The sequence below is a fragment of the Notothenia rossii genome (assembly GCF_949606895.1).
Source record: "Notothenia rossii genome assembly, chromosome: 11".
Lineage (NCBI taxonomy): Eukaryota > Metazoa > Chordata > Actinopteri > Perciformes > Nototheniidae > Notothenia > Notothenia rossii.
In genome coordinates this window covers 48,054,965-48,074,419 of record NC_136910.1, presented here as the reverse complement: position 1 = coordinate 48,074,419, position 19,455 = coordinate 48,054,965, and the positions used below count along the sequence as shown (strand labels likewise).

Sequence of the window (19,455 nt, the reverse complement as noted above, 5' to 3'; positions counted from 1 at the left end):
ATTGGCTCGTATTGCCTTTGTGTGATGTTATGAAAGATGGTATCTCTGTCGGCCCCCCGAGTTCAAACAAGCTGCAGGAATATAGACGAGTGTATTTATGGAGCTTGTATGTAATTCATAGGCCCGAAGCTATGTGGTCGGAACATGACAACACACACTGAGAACTGGCGGCAACTGTTCTTAAACACAAAGACGCACACTATACACAACTCTTCCCATGCTGGAATTTCCATCCAGTTTAAATACGAACCAGGAAGTCCTGTTTGTTTTGTCAGCTGCCAAGACACCAAACTGTAGTTTGTTCCAGTTATAGTTTATGCATGGTAGAGAGCGTAATGCATCAGAAACACAAAACTACATAATTAGCTTTATGTTTCTATCCACTGGATCAAAAAACATAATTACACATATCCATGATTTCAGAGTTACATAAAACAAACATCTTTGTTTTGCTCTACAGTAAATTTGATGACTTAACTTCAATGCAAGAAAACAATGTAATGGAGTTCAGAATAATTGGAATTCATTTTTTAAAATCAGTGTTTCTTACCATCGTTAAACTTAGAAAGTCAAGTCAGAGCATCACTTTCCATTCAAATAATTGGCCGGGCTCTGCATAATGCCAGACTTTTAGGGTGAAAGCAGGATTATCTTCAGGTAGATAATGGCGGCTACAATTTGCTGATCCATCCCAAAGGTGGCCTGGCAAACATTAGAGCTATCACAATGCTATTCAGTATTTGAGTACTGAAGTGAAACACCTAGAATATGCATGCGTTTCCTAAATGAATTGAAAAGCTGAAGGTGATTTTTGGTTTACAGCTGCATGATTTTAATGTGTTTTGCCTGAACTCTCTTTCAGGCTGCATAGAGAAACACTGCCACTCTGAATGCTGCCTTTTTGTATGTGTGTATGCCGTCTGTCTATGCGATACCTCATGCATGCTAGTGTGTCTGACAACAAAACAAAAACACATCCTCACCTGTCAAACAAACTTCTCATTCCTTCAAACTATAGTTCTCACACGCAAACCGTATCACAGTCCAGCAAGAAAAAAACAATGCATTGCGGCGGCTTTCAACAATCTGGAGAAGGGAAGCAAAGAAGAGCTGAGAAAAACACACCGCTCGGTGACGGACAGTTATTGTGACACAGGCTTTATCTAAAAGCACCAGAAGAAAAGAAGAGGTAGGATGTTGGGGTGTTTGTTTGTTTGTTTGTTTGCGTGTAAGCTGCAGAAAGACACTAGATTCATTAGGAAGTGAAGCTGGACCTATAGCGGAGAAATGTCCGCCACACTGAGGATCAGCTGTTTCCCCCACAGCCAGACTGGCAGTAGTGAGTCCGGAACGCACCAAAGTTAAACTTCAAGGCTGAAGAATGGAAAGTTAAATTGGACAAAATGAGGTGCAAGAGGGACTTTTGCTTGCTTTGCTATCTGACACGCCTGTAGCCTGAAAATGGGGTCAGAGGTCAAACTCCAGCAGTTCTTGTTGCCACGGAGTGAAATGGGTTGCTGTGACATGACCACGCCTCCACACTGACAGACAGCTTCTCCGTGTGTTTATGCACCGACAACTGAATACATCTATTTACCTCACGGCCTATTAGTTACACTTCTATGTCTTCATTCCTGTTGCATCTCAATTCTCCATGCTGGATGCCCGTGGGGAAAGATGTGTGTGTATTTTAAACTCACCCCCTGTGGATGAATCTGCGATGCTATATGGTGATATGATGCAAGTAGTAATAGGGGGCATGGTCCAGCTGCATAGCAAAGTATGAAACTGTATCCCAGGAGAGTTCTAGTCGGTGTTAGAAGATAAATCAAAGTGGAGCTCACGTTACACGCATGACAGTTTGCTGGTGAGGGGAACAAATATTCTAGTTCAATAACTGCTTGTTACGACGTCTGTAGAGGGTGAAACTTCACCAAAAAAGGCACAGCTGAAATAACACATTTGCATGTAGGTATTTGCATAGAGGATGGGGAAACAAAACTAACAGGATATGGTACATCAAATATAAAACTGTGTGCAGCACCTGTCCATTTAAATGCAAATGTAGTGTTTTTTACTCAGCTAATGTTTTTTAAATGTACTTGATATTAAAAACCAATGACAGTAACTCAAACATTCTGCAAAGCCTAAAAGTAAAAAACATAATAAGGGCTGAAGAACTATTCAGAATAAAAAAAACACAGTATTTGAAATGCAAAGTGTGTCAAAGATCTTTCTGGATTACTGCTGAGATGTCCTATCCAACAAATCATTCCACTGACTGAAGACGTTTTCCTCGCTTGGTACAAATTACACAATGATCATATACATATATTATTAAATGAAAACTAGTAATGATGCAAAAAAGGTCATTCCCACTAGAATTGTCACAATTTCCATTGAATTGCATTAAAAATTATTGTAATTAGATACGTCTTCGAAATTGTCATCTCTAGTAAAAACAACGCACAAGATTGTCGAAATATGATGAAATTATGTTACTTAAAGCAAGGCAAGTTTATATAGGAACACAAGGCAATTCAAAGTGCTTCACAACAATGAAAGATATTAAGAAAACGGCATTTAAAAACAGTTAGTTACTTACAATATCTTACGTTATATTGGCACTTTTACATTCGATTATTACAGAAAGACTCCTGCATATTCTTGTCGCAGAAAACAAAAAAACTATTTATAAAAACGTTACCAAGCTATAACATGAAATATACTAAATCAACCCAAACAGAGAAGACAAACAACACAAATCCAACATGAAACCTACATAACAACAAACCTGCCGATCAACAACCACAATACATGCATGAGTAATGGTTTGAGAGAAATACCATTACAGGTCCGTTTCCTATCATCACTTTATGCATACGTTCCTTATCTAGCCATTTCTTTTTAAGCTTTAGACTGAGCCTGTGTTTATGATACAAAGACGGGGAACGCCAGATAAAGGAGAGAGAAAGCCCTACAGTCCTGGAATATAATGAAAATGTTTTTATCACACTGACAAAATCGGATAAGAGCGGTAGATAGGACTGTGGAGAAACCTAGAAGTCTAAGAAGTGTAACTGAGTTTGCGAAGCCACAGGGTTTTAGTTTACCTCTGCAGTACTTCCAACAATACAGCAGCTTTACGCCAGAACAGTTAGGAAGACTAGCTGGTTCCGCAGTGATGTAAAAAAAGCATCTTTATTAAAATGTTATATGCATTAAAAATATATATATAAAAGTGCAATGCATTCAAACAACCCCATTTTAATGGGGACAATAGCTTCAAGCATACACAAGAATACAAGGAACACAATGCAGTCTCTATTGGTCGATGAAAAATTTAGTTAAATCCATTTTCATTATTTTTTAATTCCAGTGTCTCCGATGAAAGCATTTGCAGCCCATCTTTATCTTGAAGGATTAAAAACTGAATCCCTTCATTCAGACAAAAAAAGTAAATATTGTGGACTTAACAAAGAATGAATAATGAATCAATACATTGGATGGAAACAAGATTTTCAACAAGGGGGGGGGGGGGGGTGACGTCACGTTGTGTCACGTGACTTGAATTTTGAATTGAGCCTCCCTTAAGTTATAGATATTAGGCTTGTTTGAGACTAGCTGCGGCTCGCCTCGAAAGTAGGCGAGAATAGCCGATCGCAGCCGGGGGAGGTCTCAAAAAGCTCGCCTGAAGTCGGAGAGCTCGGAGTCGGCTTCTTCTTCTTCTCTGGATTTTGGCGGATTGCAAACAACTTTAAGGTGCATACCGCCACCTCCGGAGTCGGCTTGACTCGGTTTGCATTTATAAAGAATGCCCAAAGGTGTTTAATCGTTAATGTCAGATATGTACTGAGTAAATACATTTGTTCCTGCTCAAGATTAGATTCAACTTTATTGTTATTGCACATATTACAGGTACTGAGACAACGAAATGCAGTTTAGCTTCTAACCAGGAGTGCAACAAGCAGTAAAGTTAAAAGTAATGTACACAATCTACAGAATAAAATATAGAATGAATTGAATGATGAATAAACAGTGAGGGGTATGAATATACACAGCAGCCTGTGAGCAGCATGAACAGTGTGTATGAATATGCTAAGATATATAAAGTATGAAAACGCTAAGCAGTGCAAGTATAGTATAAAATATATAGATATTAATTTCATGATGATAAACATTGTGGAAAAATGAGGACAAATGTGAATGGAAATGGCGACGTAAAACTGAAACAAAACATCAACAAACTTTTGCCGAGCCAATTGGAGAGTTTCATCAGCAGCACGGGGTAAAAACCACCAATGAGCGCTCAGCTGGAGATACCAGCGAGTCGTTTCCCATCAAGCATTTAGCTTCCGCAGCCCGTGGAGAGGAACTGCGCCGCCTCGCCGCGCCTCGCTCTCAAGGCTGCGGGCATCTTTGTCCCGCGAGATTTCAACGTCTCATGTGAGCGAGCCTCCAGAGCAAGTCGGACAAAATGACTAAGCATCATGCAACGCACTAGCAAGACGTTGATGGCAATTGCGCAGGTCTCGCTTTTCTCAAACAAGCCTACTATCTCTTTAGTGATGGGAATTCCGGCTCTTTTTAGTGAGCTGGATCATTTGGCTCGGCTCACTAAGAAGAGCCGGCTCTTTCGGCTCCTAAACGGCTCTTCATTTTACCACAGATTACCACGGAGCCTCAGTTTCGCCACTGAGAGGCTCCGGCGCTCGCAGTTCATGCACGTGTTCCACTAGCGCCCCCCGTCAAGGCTCTCCGGCAGTACACTTTCCGTCACAGGAACACGCTTTGCTGATGGCGAAAAGAATCCCACCAGACTCCTTTGCCCCTCCAACAGAGGGATGTTCTTGTCCTTTTTCCTTTTCGTCATTTCAAGCGATAAAAACTTGATCTTCTCTTGAATTATTAATTTTTTTTGTACGCCCTCGGCTCGAGTTCAGGGCGTTCCGAGCTGAATAAGGCCATCAAATGACGGCAAGACGCCCCCCTGGCGGAAACGCTGATCCTGTATTCAGAGCAAAAACCTTCATTCAAATCTCTCAGGATACAACACTCCTACATATGCTACGGAAAAGCTTACATCTCATCAATTGTGCAGACACTCTGCTCTGCACTCCCTCTGAACACACAGCTGCATAGGCCACGTTGAGTGTAGCAACAACTCTGTGACCGAAATAATGAACGTGGGTGTCGAGGCAACCGTGGAATACAGACCGTCAGATCCGAGGGTCAGGTTTTCATCTACAAGTTCTAATAAATGTCAGCATCACAAATTCAAATCAATACGCCGCAATTGCCTGGCTCAGATTTCTGTCTCTGCATATATTATGTGAATCTCTTCTATCTAAGATTAGACAACAATTCAGTGTGCTGCAATTAGATGCAAAAGCCAACTCATCTTGTTTGTGGGTAAGGTGGAGAAGTTAGTATATTCTTCAACAGCGTGAATATTCAGACAAAAGTGAGCTTTGACACTTGCTTCGGGGCTCTCTAGCTTCAGGTGGTAATGTGTTATTTCGAATATTAGTTGTATTGCTGGATTATTTGACAATTCCATGCCCCAGTTTGCTTACCACATGGCTCTTATCCAGCTCGGTGTTTCCGGTCAATTTGTAAAATCCAAAAAGTGTCCATTTGGATAGCTGGAAAATCCAAAATGACAGCTCAGACTCAGCCAGAAAGCAACGGCTGTAGACTCTGCTCTGATGCCGAGTTTGAGTTCAGTCAAAACCAATCAGTATGAGAAACCAGAGCAGTGTAAATAGTCTCTGAATGTGTTCTGTCAGACTATATAAAAAGAATACAAAATAAATAACAAGGAAGTGTTGATTTATATGGATAGTTTATTGTATTATAAGCTGAATGGTACCATATTCACAAAGCTGATGTTTTTGTCAGTAAGAGTAACGTCTTCGGAAGCACCACTGAACACTTATCAGGATACGTTAATTAAACCAAACAAGATCAATGGCTGTCCCTAATTAAAATGACATTCATTACATTATATCAGTTCAACGTGACTTCCTCAGTGTATTAAAATAAAAAAGGGACAGACTGAAGAGAGTGCTACGCTGGTTGCTAAGCAGCTTGGGCGGGACTTTGAATACAAATTGAGTTTTTCTGCACCAATCAATCATAAAATAATCACATTGAAATCGCTATTACTTTTCCTAGAAATATGACTTTTAGAGAATGATGTCATACATGTTCCTTGTTTTAGTTTAGACTTAATTCTGAACTACAGTGGCTGTAGTTTTCTAAAATCCTTTATAGGGAAATCACAGTATTTTTGAATGCTTTAATTCATTTATTGAGACATAAAATAGATTTACATAATTATAACATAGGGTCAGAGTTATACACAATATATTTTAATGTTAAAAGTATTACCAAAATCCAAAAACTTGAATGGGGTCCACATTTTAGGGTAAACTAAGATGCTGCTCAACCAAGTTTATTCCAATTCTTCGAGCATTTCCAGCACTCTGACATCACTTCCTGTTCAACCATTTCATTCCAGAGTTTGAACCAATGTAATGACAATTGATCAAGGTCAAATGGGAATGTGTTTTGCTTAAGCTATGACTTTCCTTGCTACCCCCTCCAAATGTATTCTGCTCTTCAACCATGATCTTAAACCTTGATGTTATTTCTACTTTATTCACGTTCGAGTTTACAGTAATTAGAAAAACAGTCTGATCATAAAATAACTTGTTCTTTTGCAGAGGATATGTAATTAGTTTAATTGTCACTTAGGGAGATGCACACTGTGAAATAACTCTTTTCTGTTTGTCTCCCATGGGCTTGAGAGAGAAAAAAAACCTGCAAATCCCTAATTAGGCAATGAATAATTGCGGAGCTAATGGCCACCTCAAGATACAATCTTGGATGGAACAGCCACTCTCCAAATTAATGGGGCTGTGTATTGTGTGGCGAGAATGTGTTTCGTTCTCCGTAGCAAAGTCAGATTTTTTTGCCTTAATGCATCCAAGCTTTTATCATAAGTGGAATAACACAGTACTCTCACGCAGCACTTCCTTAACGCAATTTGTCTCTCTTTGTTCAGTTTACTTAAATATATAGACAAATGTTCATTTCATATTAGAATCCAAAGCAAGTGCTCGCTCGGAAAGTGTTTAATTCCCCCCTCGTTTTTGTGAACAAATTGTGTCCTATTTGATGTAAAACATAATCCGAAATAACTATTTTTCCAGTATCAGGATCAAAATCCTTATGCATCTTTATGTTACTATTTATTACAGTTCTGCCAGTTTCAAAAAGCCAACTTCAGAGGAGCTTTGTTGTTGCTTGGTGGTTTCCTCGAGCTCAGTTGGCAGCTCTTTGGATTTTATTTGTTTACTTTAACATGCTCGAAGAAACCACGATAATTACAAGATCGGTTCAGTCCTCTGAATAGCTTCGGAAACCAAACTAGAAGGGGACGGACGACATGTATCGGTTAAAATTGGACCGCCACATGGAGTTGATTTGGGGTTTTCTACATGGGGAGTCTGAGAGAAAGCCAGCTTGGTTCCAACCCACAGTTATAGTAAGTCATGAAAACCAGTCAAAGAGAGGAAATCATATACATCTGAGGGGAAAAAAAGTATCAATGGGATTTTTTTCCATTTGATTTAACAGAAAATAAGATTTGTTGCAAACACACGCAACGTAATGCAGTAAAAAAAACAATATCACAGTTGCAATACTTTACGTCACCGCCGCTAAGCTAAAGGTGTTCTTGTGTTGGCCAATATTGGCAATAATATGTAATGGTTTTATTTAGTCATTTATTGCTAACCGCCGTTTCTCAGACACCTAAAAGCTTCAGACATTCAGGACTAGTGATAACCGACATATTTTACGTTGTAGAGCAGAACCTGAACATCTCGTAGGCTTGTGTTAACTACAGACCTAATTGCAAGCATTAAAGAAAACATCGACTTTGAGTGAAGGGAACCTGGAAGTCATAAAATGCTAAGTCATTTCTGGGAATAGGACTAATTCCTGCGCCACTCTATACTTTGTGCATTTTTCTTATTGTTTTGCACACAGACACACATTATTGTTGTAAGGTTTATAAAGCCATTAATCTCACTTATTGTGAAACTGGGCACCTGCCTGATTTGCACTCCAAGAGTTGGCCAAAGATGGATGTACATGTCTTCAAATTGACTGTTTGCATATAAAAAGCCTCTAAGTGGTCCTCCATCTTCAATGAAACACAATTCCACAGAATAGCATTAGCCAAGTCCTCAATCTGCGCCAGAGCAGCACTCCCTCTGTATGGCGGTGGCTAGATGTAACACCCATAATGCCCTATTTTCATTGCAGCCCTAGACCTGACCTTAATAGGTTCTCTTCTGTGTGGTATTTTGGTAAGCAGAGCACACAGGTTCATTAGAATGAAGCAGCGCAAAGAGTTATTTCTGTAGAAATTGGGTCTCAGATCTTGCAGGGATGCGACAGCTTTCTATATCTATTGCAAATTAGGTAATTGTGTCAACAAGAGCAAATTATATACTTGCAGAAATACCCAAATAATGCATTGTAAGAAGGGATGCTCCGATCGATCGGCCGCCGATCATTATCGGCCGATATTCACTCTCGGCCGATCGATCGGTGCTCTCGATAAAGGCCGATCGGGAGAGCCGATCACATGACGTAAAATACATGACGCTTTTCTCTGTGCGCGGCAAAACAAGCTCGCCAAAATGGCTTCACCGGTCTGACAGTATTTTAAGGTGTCCAAAAAAGACAGCTCTGTGTGGAGCAGAAATCCTGCAGGTCCGCCCGCTGTGACGGACCGGTGAGCGGAGCAAAACACACAGTAACGGCCCATCCACACGGCAGCGTGCGTTGTCGCTTGCCGGCGGGCATGTCTGAAGCTAGACCAACAACCAATCACAGGAATCCCCCGCCCCGGACACACAAGCAGCGTTTTGATTGGCTAGAGCTTGTACTGGCATAGGATTTGATTGGCTGACGCTTCCGTCGAAGCTTCAAAAGTTGAACATTGCCCTACTACGCTTCGCTCCCACAATGCAGTTTGGCGAAGCGTGACGTCACCCCATTCAAAGTGAATGGGCTGAAGCGTTGAAGCTTTAATGCACGCTGTGTGGACGGACCGTAAGAGTTAGACCTAACACACTTAGCTACTTGATCTAACTCTGGAACAAGCTAAGTTAGTTATAAATATATTTATTCTTCACTGTCGGGTCACTCGTTACTGGATCAGTGAGCAGCATGAGACGGATAGGGACAGGCGGTCAGGAGAGAGAGCGAGAGAGAAGGAGAGAGGAAAAGAGAGCGCTTCCGCTCATTTCTCCCGTGTTATTATCCAAAGTTAATGTAAACTTGAATAACGTACTTCATTTGAATGTAATAATTATGTTGGTTGTTGTTTGTGGAAGCTCATCGTGTATTGAAAAATTAATCTGAACTTTTCGATCCGTTACGATTATTAACTGAAGCAATATAAAAATGAGCCTCATTAACTGAGTTTTAAACATCACTTTAAATGGAAGATCCCCATAGCCCCCACCCACCCTATGATCGGACCCAAAATTCCCGATCGGAGCATCCCTAATAGTAAGAAATACCAAAATAATGCATAGTAAGTGCAAGTGTAATCAATCCATTTTCATTAAACAACTTCCAAAAAGTAGATGCATTTGAATACAAAAATTAAGACTTTTAAATGGGGTTAATGCAATAATGTTTGTTCATCATATGCATTTACGTCTTAAGTTTTACAACCTTCTTCTTCAGTTCATTAAATCCCTGCAGCCTTCTGAAGTCAGCGTGACAGATGTGGTGAATCTGCAACCTCTAATTGTGCCGCAGTGCCATTACGCACGACTGTTTACTTTGATTAAATTGCATGCAAAAAACAACAGGCTGCTACTAAATAACCACACATGTCGGATTGAACTCTGTGTTCTGCCCGTTTATGCCGCAGACAGTCAATGGATCAATGTTGCGCTTTGATTTTTCCCTCTAATAGTGGTCTTAGAGTTTCTTTATGAATTGCCCGTTGTTTTCTTGCATTATCGAAATAGGTCCAGCATGTCATGAATTAATTAATCCATTACATTATACAATTGTAAACTATCAGTAGATAATTCTGTATCTCGTTCAACATCATCAATAATGAAAAGGAAAATGATTTGGTCTCTGGCGGTCTCAAATTAGAGTCACAAAAATAATAAAATAAGTAGTATACACAAGGACCTGATAACCAAAAAGCTATTTTTAAAAGCAAGACTTTAGGTACATGTTTTGTTTGTGTACTCGTCCTTCATACATCTGACCTTTGTTGTTGACTTCTGATGTTTTTCAGGTCTCAAACTATTTTACGTCAATTTAAAGTTGAGAGAATTTGTCCATAAGACTTACAGGTCATTTACAAACCTATTTTATTCTACTTAAAGGTGGGGTGTGTAATTTATTTCAGAAACACTTTTTGTTATATTCAATGGAATGCTCTTAACGTCCCGATAGCAATGAATATATTAAATGCTTTGACAATAAATACATTAAAAAATGTCATCTGTGGAAGCCGTAGTACTGTAAAAAGCACGACCAATCATTTCAGCCGGCCCGGCTAAAGTAACTGGATGGCCATCTGTGCACAAACTTATCTTGTGCCCTCATTGGTCATGTGCACGTTCGTGTGTGTTGGAGGAGGGGCTCTGTAAGGAAGTGGCCGTTTTTTTCCGGTTGTGTATTTTCAAAAATTCTAGCGCACTCGAGCTGGTTTCTCCAAAATTACCTACCCAACCTTTAACAGGACAAAGATTGTAAATCTGATTCCATGCTGTTTATCTGTAAACTGATGTGTTGTCATTAGTCTAAAAGGCATCAAGCTGATCCTAGCAGCTGCCACGCGTCAGTCCACAAGGTGCCAGTGCTCCTGAGACCCTTGTTGAAGTCTGAGGAAATCATGAACTCCTTAGTATTGCTGACACTCTTCTCAGAAACGCTCATGTCTCTGGAGAACTTTTAACAAGGCTGTGGTGACATGTTGGATTTGGAACACAGTGAAGGACCGAGAAGCGGAGAATGCGATGTACAGTATATTACATGCTCAACATTCGCTCACTGTCAATCTTTGCAGAAAAATATACTCTCTTCAACTAAAGTGAGTCCTCTCCCACATGGCATTGTTCCTGAAATAATCTCCTCGTCCTGAATCTGAGTCCCAAGATGCATTTCTGCAGACAGAAGGTCACACAGCTTGATGGAAGTGGGACAGCGGTGCTAAAAGTGTCCTTATGATTCAGGCTGAGGAGTGTACTTGGTAGCAGATTTGCTTTATGAACAGATGTGGTTTAACATTACACTATATCCTCACCCACTTAGCAATTGGCAAAATCAACAACAACTTCTTCGACTTCCTTTTTTCTTCCTCATATTTCAGCACCAAAATCCCCTCAATGTACTTTCCCATTACTGTATTTCCTTCTTTTGTTGTGTCTTCTCTCTATCCACGGGCTTCTGGCTGTAATCAGAAGAACCATGATGTGCTGGTAGAAAAAGAAATACCTCCTACGTGAAGTGCAGGAGAAAACTGGAAGGAAAGAGTCTGAGAGAGTAAAGGGACCGGATATAATGCTGGAGAAAAGTACACACATTTCAGGCAAACACGATACTAATGATGGTAGTGGTATTGTCGGCGGGCCAAATAAATGGGGCTTGGAAATGGAATGATATACTTATTATATCCTTCAGAAGAAAACTGAATTATTAAAAATGAAAATGTTCCACACTAAATATTCCTGAGCCATTGTCGGGTGGAGGATTAATGGTACTTGAAGGGTTGGAATACAAACAGCAGAGCGTGAGGGGATATTTTCTCATGAGCCTCTTTGAAGCTTGGATTTTATTTTGGTGCAGAATGCTTTTTGAGTCATTGTCTTAAGAAAACCAATGACCTAATTACGGAACAACATTAGAGGGATTAGTTTATAGGCCTTTCCAGCAACCTTGCAATTGCTAACAATGCAACATAACCCAAAAGGATGGGAGATTAAGTCTGAATGATGTCAGTGAAGTCGCTACAAATTGAGCAATTTGGGTTGTAATGATCCCAAAACGATACCCTGTGGATAGAATCAATATAAACCAAAAAAAGTTTTGTTCCATACCAGACTTTTCAAAGCCCCATCTAATTCTATTCCGCAAAAAACGATTTGGTGTTCTCGGTTGCTTTTATTTTCAATCTTCTTTTTAAGAACTCAGAATGTTGATATCTCGCAGGGAGGGAGAGTGAGTGGCAGTAAAATGGGAGAAGAGGGGGGGGGGGGGGGGGGCGGGTGGCTTATAGCTCCAGAGCAATTGAAGCCGGATGGTTTTCTCATTGAACAACAAAATGAGATTGAGAAAGTGACGGGCGGGATGCGGTTACCCTTTCAGGCGCAGCACGTTCTTGTGGTTGTTGGGATCAAGCTTCTTTAATTCCAAATGTGGATGCACACACAGTCATTTATGTAATGTATCGGCTGCTTATCTGTTTAGCTCACTCTCACATATCAAAAGGGAAGCCCTAAATGTTCATGTGAATCCTTCCGTTGGGAAACTTTGCGGTTATGATTCATTGAAGAAGACATTCCTCTGGGAGAACATAATAGGATGAGCAAAAACATTCAGCGTATTACGTTTTAGTTGTTATGACTCAGTTCCCTCAAGGGCTGAAATTGCAAATTGACTCCATGCAGTGATACATCAACCTGGATAGCAGCAATGCTATAAAAGTAATACCTTGGATCTGTGCTTGAGTGTGCAGTTTAGTTACTCAAGGATTCAGTATGTGGTGGTTGCAGAAACACACACCAAACTTAACTTTTAAAATCACAACTAAATGCCAAGAGATGAGAGCATCACTGGAATGAAGTGTAATGGGACTGGACATGAGTAAAGATAGAGGTCATTATACAAACAAGTTTTAGACGAGAAGCTATTTAGTTTTCACCTTTGTCATATTCAAAAAATCCTCGTCACAAGAAAGTCTTCCTAATTTATAAGATTATTCATGGTTTAGCTCCTCATCCTCTGTCTGGTTTCACCAACATCAAACCATGCTGCATTAAGCCATATTCTCTCGTTTTGTATCATTATTGTATGATCTGCTTATTATTTGTAGGTCTATTAAATGTGAAAGTGGTGAAGAAATCCATCCCAGTTACTAAAAGTTAGAGATGTCCTGATCCGATCACGTGATCGGGGATCGGAGCCGATCACGTGATTTTCAAAAGTTCGGAATCGGGAGAAAAAAAATCGGGGATCGGGATTTTTTTTTTTTTTTTTTTTTAAATACTTAAAAAAAAAAAATTGTATTCAATGTTACAAAACAAAAATGACCATGTTCAAGTCTTAAAGTCATCCTGAGGCCTTAGTTTTGGTTTCAAATTACAGAACATCATGTATGTGTTGCTTCTTTGGGGCTTGTTTTCATAGACCTGGTTGATTATTTCTCTCAAATCTGGCAACAGAGTGGGCAGGGCGCAGTGTCTAATTGTAGCAGTAAGCTAACGAGTACTGAAAGCTTTATTTTGTTTTGATCCAATCCTGCACAACTGAACTGATCCAATGCTGCTGTGAAAGAAAGAAGCTATATTCATGTTGGATAGAATATCCAATTTAAATAAAAAAAATAACCTTAAGGGACAACTTGAATGCTTTTTTTCTTTTTTTTCTCTTAATGCATTGCATAAAGATCGGATCGGGAAAAATCGGTATCGGCAAATTGTCAAAATCAAATGATCGGAAGCAAAAAAGGTGATCGGGATATCCCTACTAAAAGTTAAAGGGAACTTCTTTAAAAAGGTGTTATTGTTCAGTCAGAAACTAAAATATATCTTACGAAACAGACAAAAGCAGGAAATCTCATAATTTTACAGCCCAATAAAAGCATTTCTGCCATTTTTGCATGAAGAATGACCAATCAAATAGCAACAAATTGGTGCTTATTGTTTTACAGATCAGCTTATCGTTTCAGCTCTTTAAAAGTATTGTGATCAATAAGTGTCCCTCTCATATTATTTATTAAACTGAAACAGCTTTTTAAGAACTAACAATGTCAACACTGAAGGTATTTTCTGCCACCTTTACATGACTTTGGTCTGCTCATGCTGTTTAAACCTTGTATGCTTTTCACCACTATCTGTTTTTGACAAGTGTAGGCATTGTATTATAGAAGCTGAGCATCATCAAGAAGAATCTAACCTCTGGTAAAATGGCTACGTATTTGTTCGTTTGATTAATGTATATATTTTCAAATAAAGACATTGTTTAGTGGTAAAATGGTTGATTTTGATGTCTCGAGTCTTGAATGAATAGCATCAGACACACACAGCCCCACACACACATGCATATATCCCCTGTAGAGCAAGAATGATGCGTACAATCATTTGATCACATCTGTTCTCTACAGCAGTCCCATTAAAGTGCAGAATGATGATCTCTGTGCGTCCTCTGCTGCAGCCCAGTGACAAGAAATCTATCAGCGGCCGAGTGATCATCATTGGAGCCGTCCACTCTGATCCTCTCTCTGTCTTTCATGATGAAGTAAGAGCGGTAAGATTATTGTCTGGATAAGTGGCTTTGCTATTGGCCATCAAACATGGAAATCTCTGTTTTGGACTGTATTTGTCTAAATTAGATTATCCCAATTAATCAAGCTTATCCTCTTCCAAGGCTTTACCCAAGTTTCCCCTCAAATAGGGCTTTTCAACAAAGGGAAGAATCACTTATTTTAGTGCAAAAGTTACGGCTATGAACTCTGTACTGCCCCTTGCTTTTCAGAAGAAAGGAGTCGCATGTGGCCTCTAAACAGCAGGCGGGATGACACCCCCCTTGGAGCTTTCAGAAAGACACTGTGTATTTTATTGCTATTTCTTTGGCACCCAACAACGGTGGAAATATAAAGACCCGTCCTGAAACTCCAGACTCAATACGAAGATCATTCCACCTGCTTACCCTTAAGAAGTGGTCAAGCTGGGTTCAAAATGATAAACTTGAAAGGCACTTTCATGTCTTTGTGGATCCAGCCACAGGAAGTTCTTACATTTTACCTTTTAGAGGGGGGGAGGGGGACTTTAAGAGTAAAGCAAGTAACTTCTCAGATGCTCCCATTTCTCAAAGTGTGTGGACACAGAGAGAAATGTTGCTCCGGTGCTGGGGAATGCAGGTCTTCTTCTTTCACCTCGACAAATAATCATACTGTCACTAAAGCTACTCTTCTTGTACAAGAAACAAACTTTATAAAAACCCATCAGTGTTTGATATAAGAATAAAGGGATTGGTTTTGGTTGCATTTGAAACAATGGAGTCTTCAAAACTTGACATTTTCTCTTAAAACAAGATGTACTAAAAAAAAAAAAAGCACTTAGACTATCCAATGCTACACACAAGGGCTTTTAGCAGATGTTATACTGTAGGTTTATACCTGCTGATTTGAGCTACAAAGTGAGGAATTGTTGGGCTTCAGGCGTCCAGAAATAAGCTGCGCGAAAAGGTTATACAGTACATGAAGGAAATTATTAATTGTATTGCATCAACTGTGACCTCGACTAAGGGGCACGATTAGGCTATACAACAAGAGTCTGAAAACAAATGAGGACATTTCCAGGACTGTATCCATCACTGGCAGTGTTACTTTTCTTTTGCTGAAGCCTGACAGAGCACCACAAGAGTAACTGTCCCCAGACTGCAGAGGCTTCAGAGGCTCCAGCACAGCTTTGGACCGAGTGTATCATAGAGCTCTACCTAGACACAGAGTATTATTTTCTCTGAAATGGCAAATAGAGGTTTAATTTAGTGGTACCACATTGTTTGTAGTGTCAAAGTTCACCAAATTCCCCGGGAAAGAAAAGTGGCTGCAAGAATTACTCTAATAAAACTTGCTTTATTCAGCTAAAGAGCATTTGAGGACTTCACAATGGTTCGTAAATAATCTTTTTTTAAATATTTGATAGTAAAATCCAATTTATGAAGAAAGATATCAGTTGCCAATTAGTGTTTTTTTACTTTAATACTTAATGCTCGTACTCGGTCACATTCATCTGCTTTGCTAATGTAAACATTTTCAAAATGTGTAAGAATGGAAAGTTATGTGTGTGACTAAGAGAACAGAAAGAAAGTATAAATAACCTCAGAGTTACAAAAAAGAAAACGGGCACCTTCAATTTGGTAGAGAATAACGAGTTCATTCTGTCATTTTATTTCCATTATCATCCAAGAAAACAGGAAACTAGGAATGGTGCTCAGAGTTAATAGCTTAAAATTATGTTGCAACTGACAACAAGACAAGAAATCCAAGGGTAGGAAGGCAATCTGTTCATGTAACGGCCTATTTCTAGGCTTTGGTTATTAGTGGCAAAAGCTGCACATCTAGGAAGAAGTATACAGGTTTTGACAAAAAATTCCTGCCTTGTGCGGCAAACCTGACATTTTGAAAAAAACAGAACGGATTGATTCAGAGTGTAGTTGCAACAGACCATGTCCTGATGTCAGGGTTGTTGGCATTCGCATCAGCAATAAGTCTGGGTTTCACACTAATAGAAAAATATTGAAAAAGTTAACTTTTGTGTTTGCTGTTGTAATGCTATGTCACTTGCAACAATCAACAACATTCTGTATTTGATTATATTGAAATGTACTTGATCTCCCTACGCACGAAAATTATATTCATACAATCCAGGGCCAGTCTTTAGACGACATAGGCGGTCGCCTAGGGTGCCAGATCTGGGGGGACACTGCGCTGGTAGTTGCAGGAGGGAAACAAACATTTTTGATTGTTTGGCTCATCCTAATTTTCAGCCTTGATGTAACAACATTCATAATTAAGTCAAGGTAACACCCTTTTCACCCCGGTTACACTTTTCATTTGCCCTGTACGATGGGCGCTGTAAGTGATGAAAGTGGGGGATGTTGACTTATCAGGCGCCTGCAGCTCACAGTCAAAGTGCGAGCGAGCCTCCGAGCGAGCAAGAGAGATAGAGAGAGGGCGCGGATTGTTGTTGGAATGAGGCTGATAACTACAGCTCAGTCAGGTAAAGGACTCTGGGGGTTTAGATAGTCATTTAGTCTAAGTTATCTCAGTGTGTCTCAAACGTTTTAGTCACAATTGATGTAAACAGATATATCCAAGGCACACCTTTATAATTATTAGGATAAATAAAAACAGCTTTGAAATCATTTCAATCTATACTATAGGACAGTAAACCAAAAATATCGTTTAAAACTGGAGATATAAAAAAAAAAAAATCATCACCAAATCATAATCTCGCCTAGGGTACCAAAATGTCTAGGACCGGCCCTGATACAATCGCATAACTAAATCATAAAGCTAACAAGGAAAAAGTACACCACCTCAAAGTAGACGGGATGAAAACTTGAAGCAAAGCAGAAGTAAAGAAGTGATCTACTTCCCTGCGCTTGTTCTAGTTGTGGTTAAGTAATTTTTAATCCCCAAGCGTGGGTTTCAGAGAGAACAGTTTGAGTGCTAAAAGAAAGAGGGACAGAAATTGAGATGAGCAGCAAAAAAAAAACGGATGTTGCCCGGGGGAGTGAAAATGTAGAAGAAAAAAAAATGCAGCTGGAAATGGGGATTCAAATACAAAGATGATAATCAGCTTGAACCAAGAGGTAAGACTTTGTTAAAGAAAGTTTGAAAAAATAATCTCATATTTCACTTGTACAGCAAAATGTATTAGATTAAAGGTCTTCAATACATATCACTCCATTAGACCTAAGTCTTGACTGCATGCTGTAAAACTGTGGTAATGATGATGATGGTACAGGTATTGACTATTTATAATTATGTGTGGATCCCGCATAACTCATTCAAACCATATACAAATATGAGGTAATACATCAAATGCACTGTTATTTTACTATTTGGGGTTATCTGCTATTAAATGAATAGCCTCTTGATCCAAGGTGCTGCCCCTTTCAGTGGATGTGTGTAGCTCCAACCCACTGCTCCACCACACTACAGTATGGGAATCAAACAGAACATTCACTGATAAAATATATGATAATAATCATGTCTCATTGTTAAACCTGTCCCAGTGAGCTCCGATTATCTGATTCAGTCCTGGAAATGTGGATCAGCATTCTGTGAAAGAAGCTCGATACAGCCAAGGCCAAACCCTTTGCATACATGTATTTATAAGGCTACAGGCCATTTGGCAACACATTGACATTTCAATGAACATTGAGTGATTCCAGATCAGGTAAGTAAAGTTGCAATTGCCAGCATATTTAGATTTTTCATGTGTTTTTTCATCGTGTGTACCCCCACTCTTCTTTTGCAAAGCACTGCAGAGCGGTTTTAAAATTCAGAGCAAGTATTGGGAGAAGACACTTGCTCTTCGCTGGACGTTAAAGAGTAGCACAAGTAGGAAGACAGAGAAAAAACACAGCTTACATTCACTCACTGTTGCTAGTAGGTGGCTAAAGTTCCGAGTACCTTTTACGTCAGTAGGTGAAACATATATATTTGTTTAATATAACTTACCACCCCGGTGTCCAGCTGCTCGTTAGTCTGCGAAGGAGCCGCTCCAGTCAGAGGTAAAAACCACAAAATCGGCACCAACAGCAGCATCTCCGGAGAAATATTCCTCATCCACTTGTGAAGCACCAGAGAAACCATGCTGCCCTATGAGTATGACAGGCTGCTCCTGCAGGGCTCAGACACCGACCCCGACCGCTGCATCCACCGGATAAATCTCACGCCGACTGTCCGGTAAAATCTTTCCGAATAAGTCTACCTCACTGTTGAGCGCAAACACATGAAACACATTAAAACCGGTGCGGGAGAAAACACTTGCAAACATGAGAGCAGTTGAATGGCCACAACTTGCAGTGATAACTAAGTAATCTAAGTGGTCATGTTCGGAGATAAACTGCGAGTTCTTGTTTTATCTCAGGTCCAACTGAGGTAAAATCCCTGGAGCAAGCAGCGCAAGCACCCCTCTCCGTCGTAGCGTCTCGAGCGCTGGAACATGGAAGCAGCTGCGTGCGGTTGTGGCTCGGGAGCATCAGAGAGCAACCTCAAGTCAGCCAAAATACCCTAATACACTTCCGGAAACCACTCCCAAAATAAAATCCTCGCCGCTGGACTAGAGAAATTAAAATTAACCTGCTGTTAAAATGTTGTATGCTCACTTTATCAGATGTATAGCAAAATTGCTGATTGCAATATAATGGCTTGCTTTTTAATTCATATCACGTTACAATTAAATTGTTATATCTTAAACATAAAAAACAATATCCCTCTTGGGCTGTCATAAATTATGATATATTTAAGTATCTGTTCCACTACATTATTAAATTGCACATTTTTATTGGATAAACATGGATTTGTAAATGGTCCATTAAATCAATTTAAGTGATAAAAAAATCAGGCGTTGAATTTAAATAGGACTTTTGGTGGCTGTTGTAGAT

General features: G+C 39.7%; 1 protein-coding gene across 1 annotated transcript in view; it reads right to left on the bottom strand.

Moving 5' to 3' along the window:
• LOC307024787 (matrix metalloproteinase-17-like) overlaps positions 1 to 19,075 on the bottom strand; it is an 80,373-nt gene extending 61,298 nt beyond the window's left edge. The window contains exon 1 of the mRNA XM_079659185.1: positions 18,527 to 19,075. Within this exon, the coding sequence (XP_079515311.1) occupies positions 18,527 to 18,661 (135 nt within the window). The 5' untranslated portion in view covers positions 18,662 to 19,075. The remainder of the gene's footprint in view (positions 1 to 18,526) is intronic.
• Between the last annotated feature and the right edge of the window lie 380 nt (positions 19,076 to 19,455).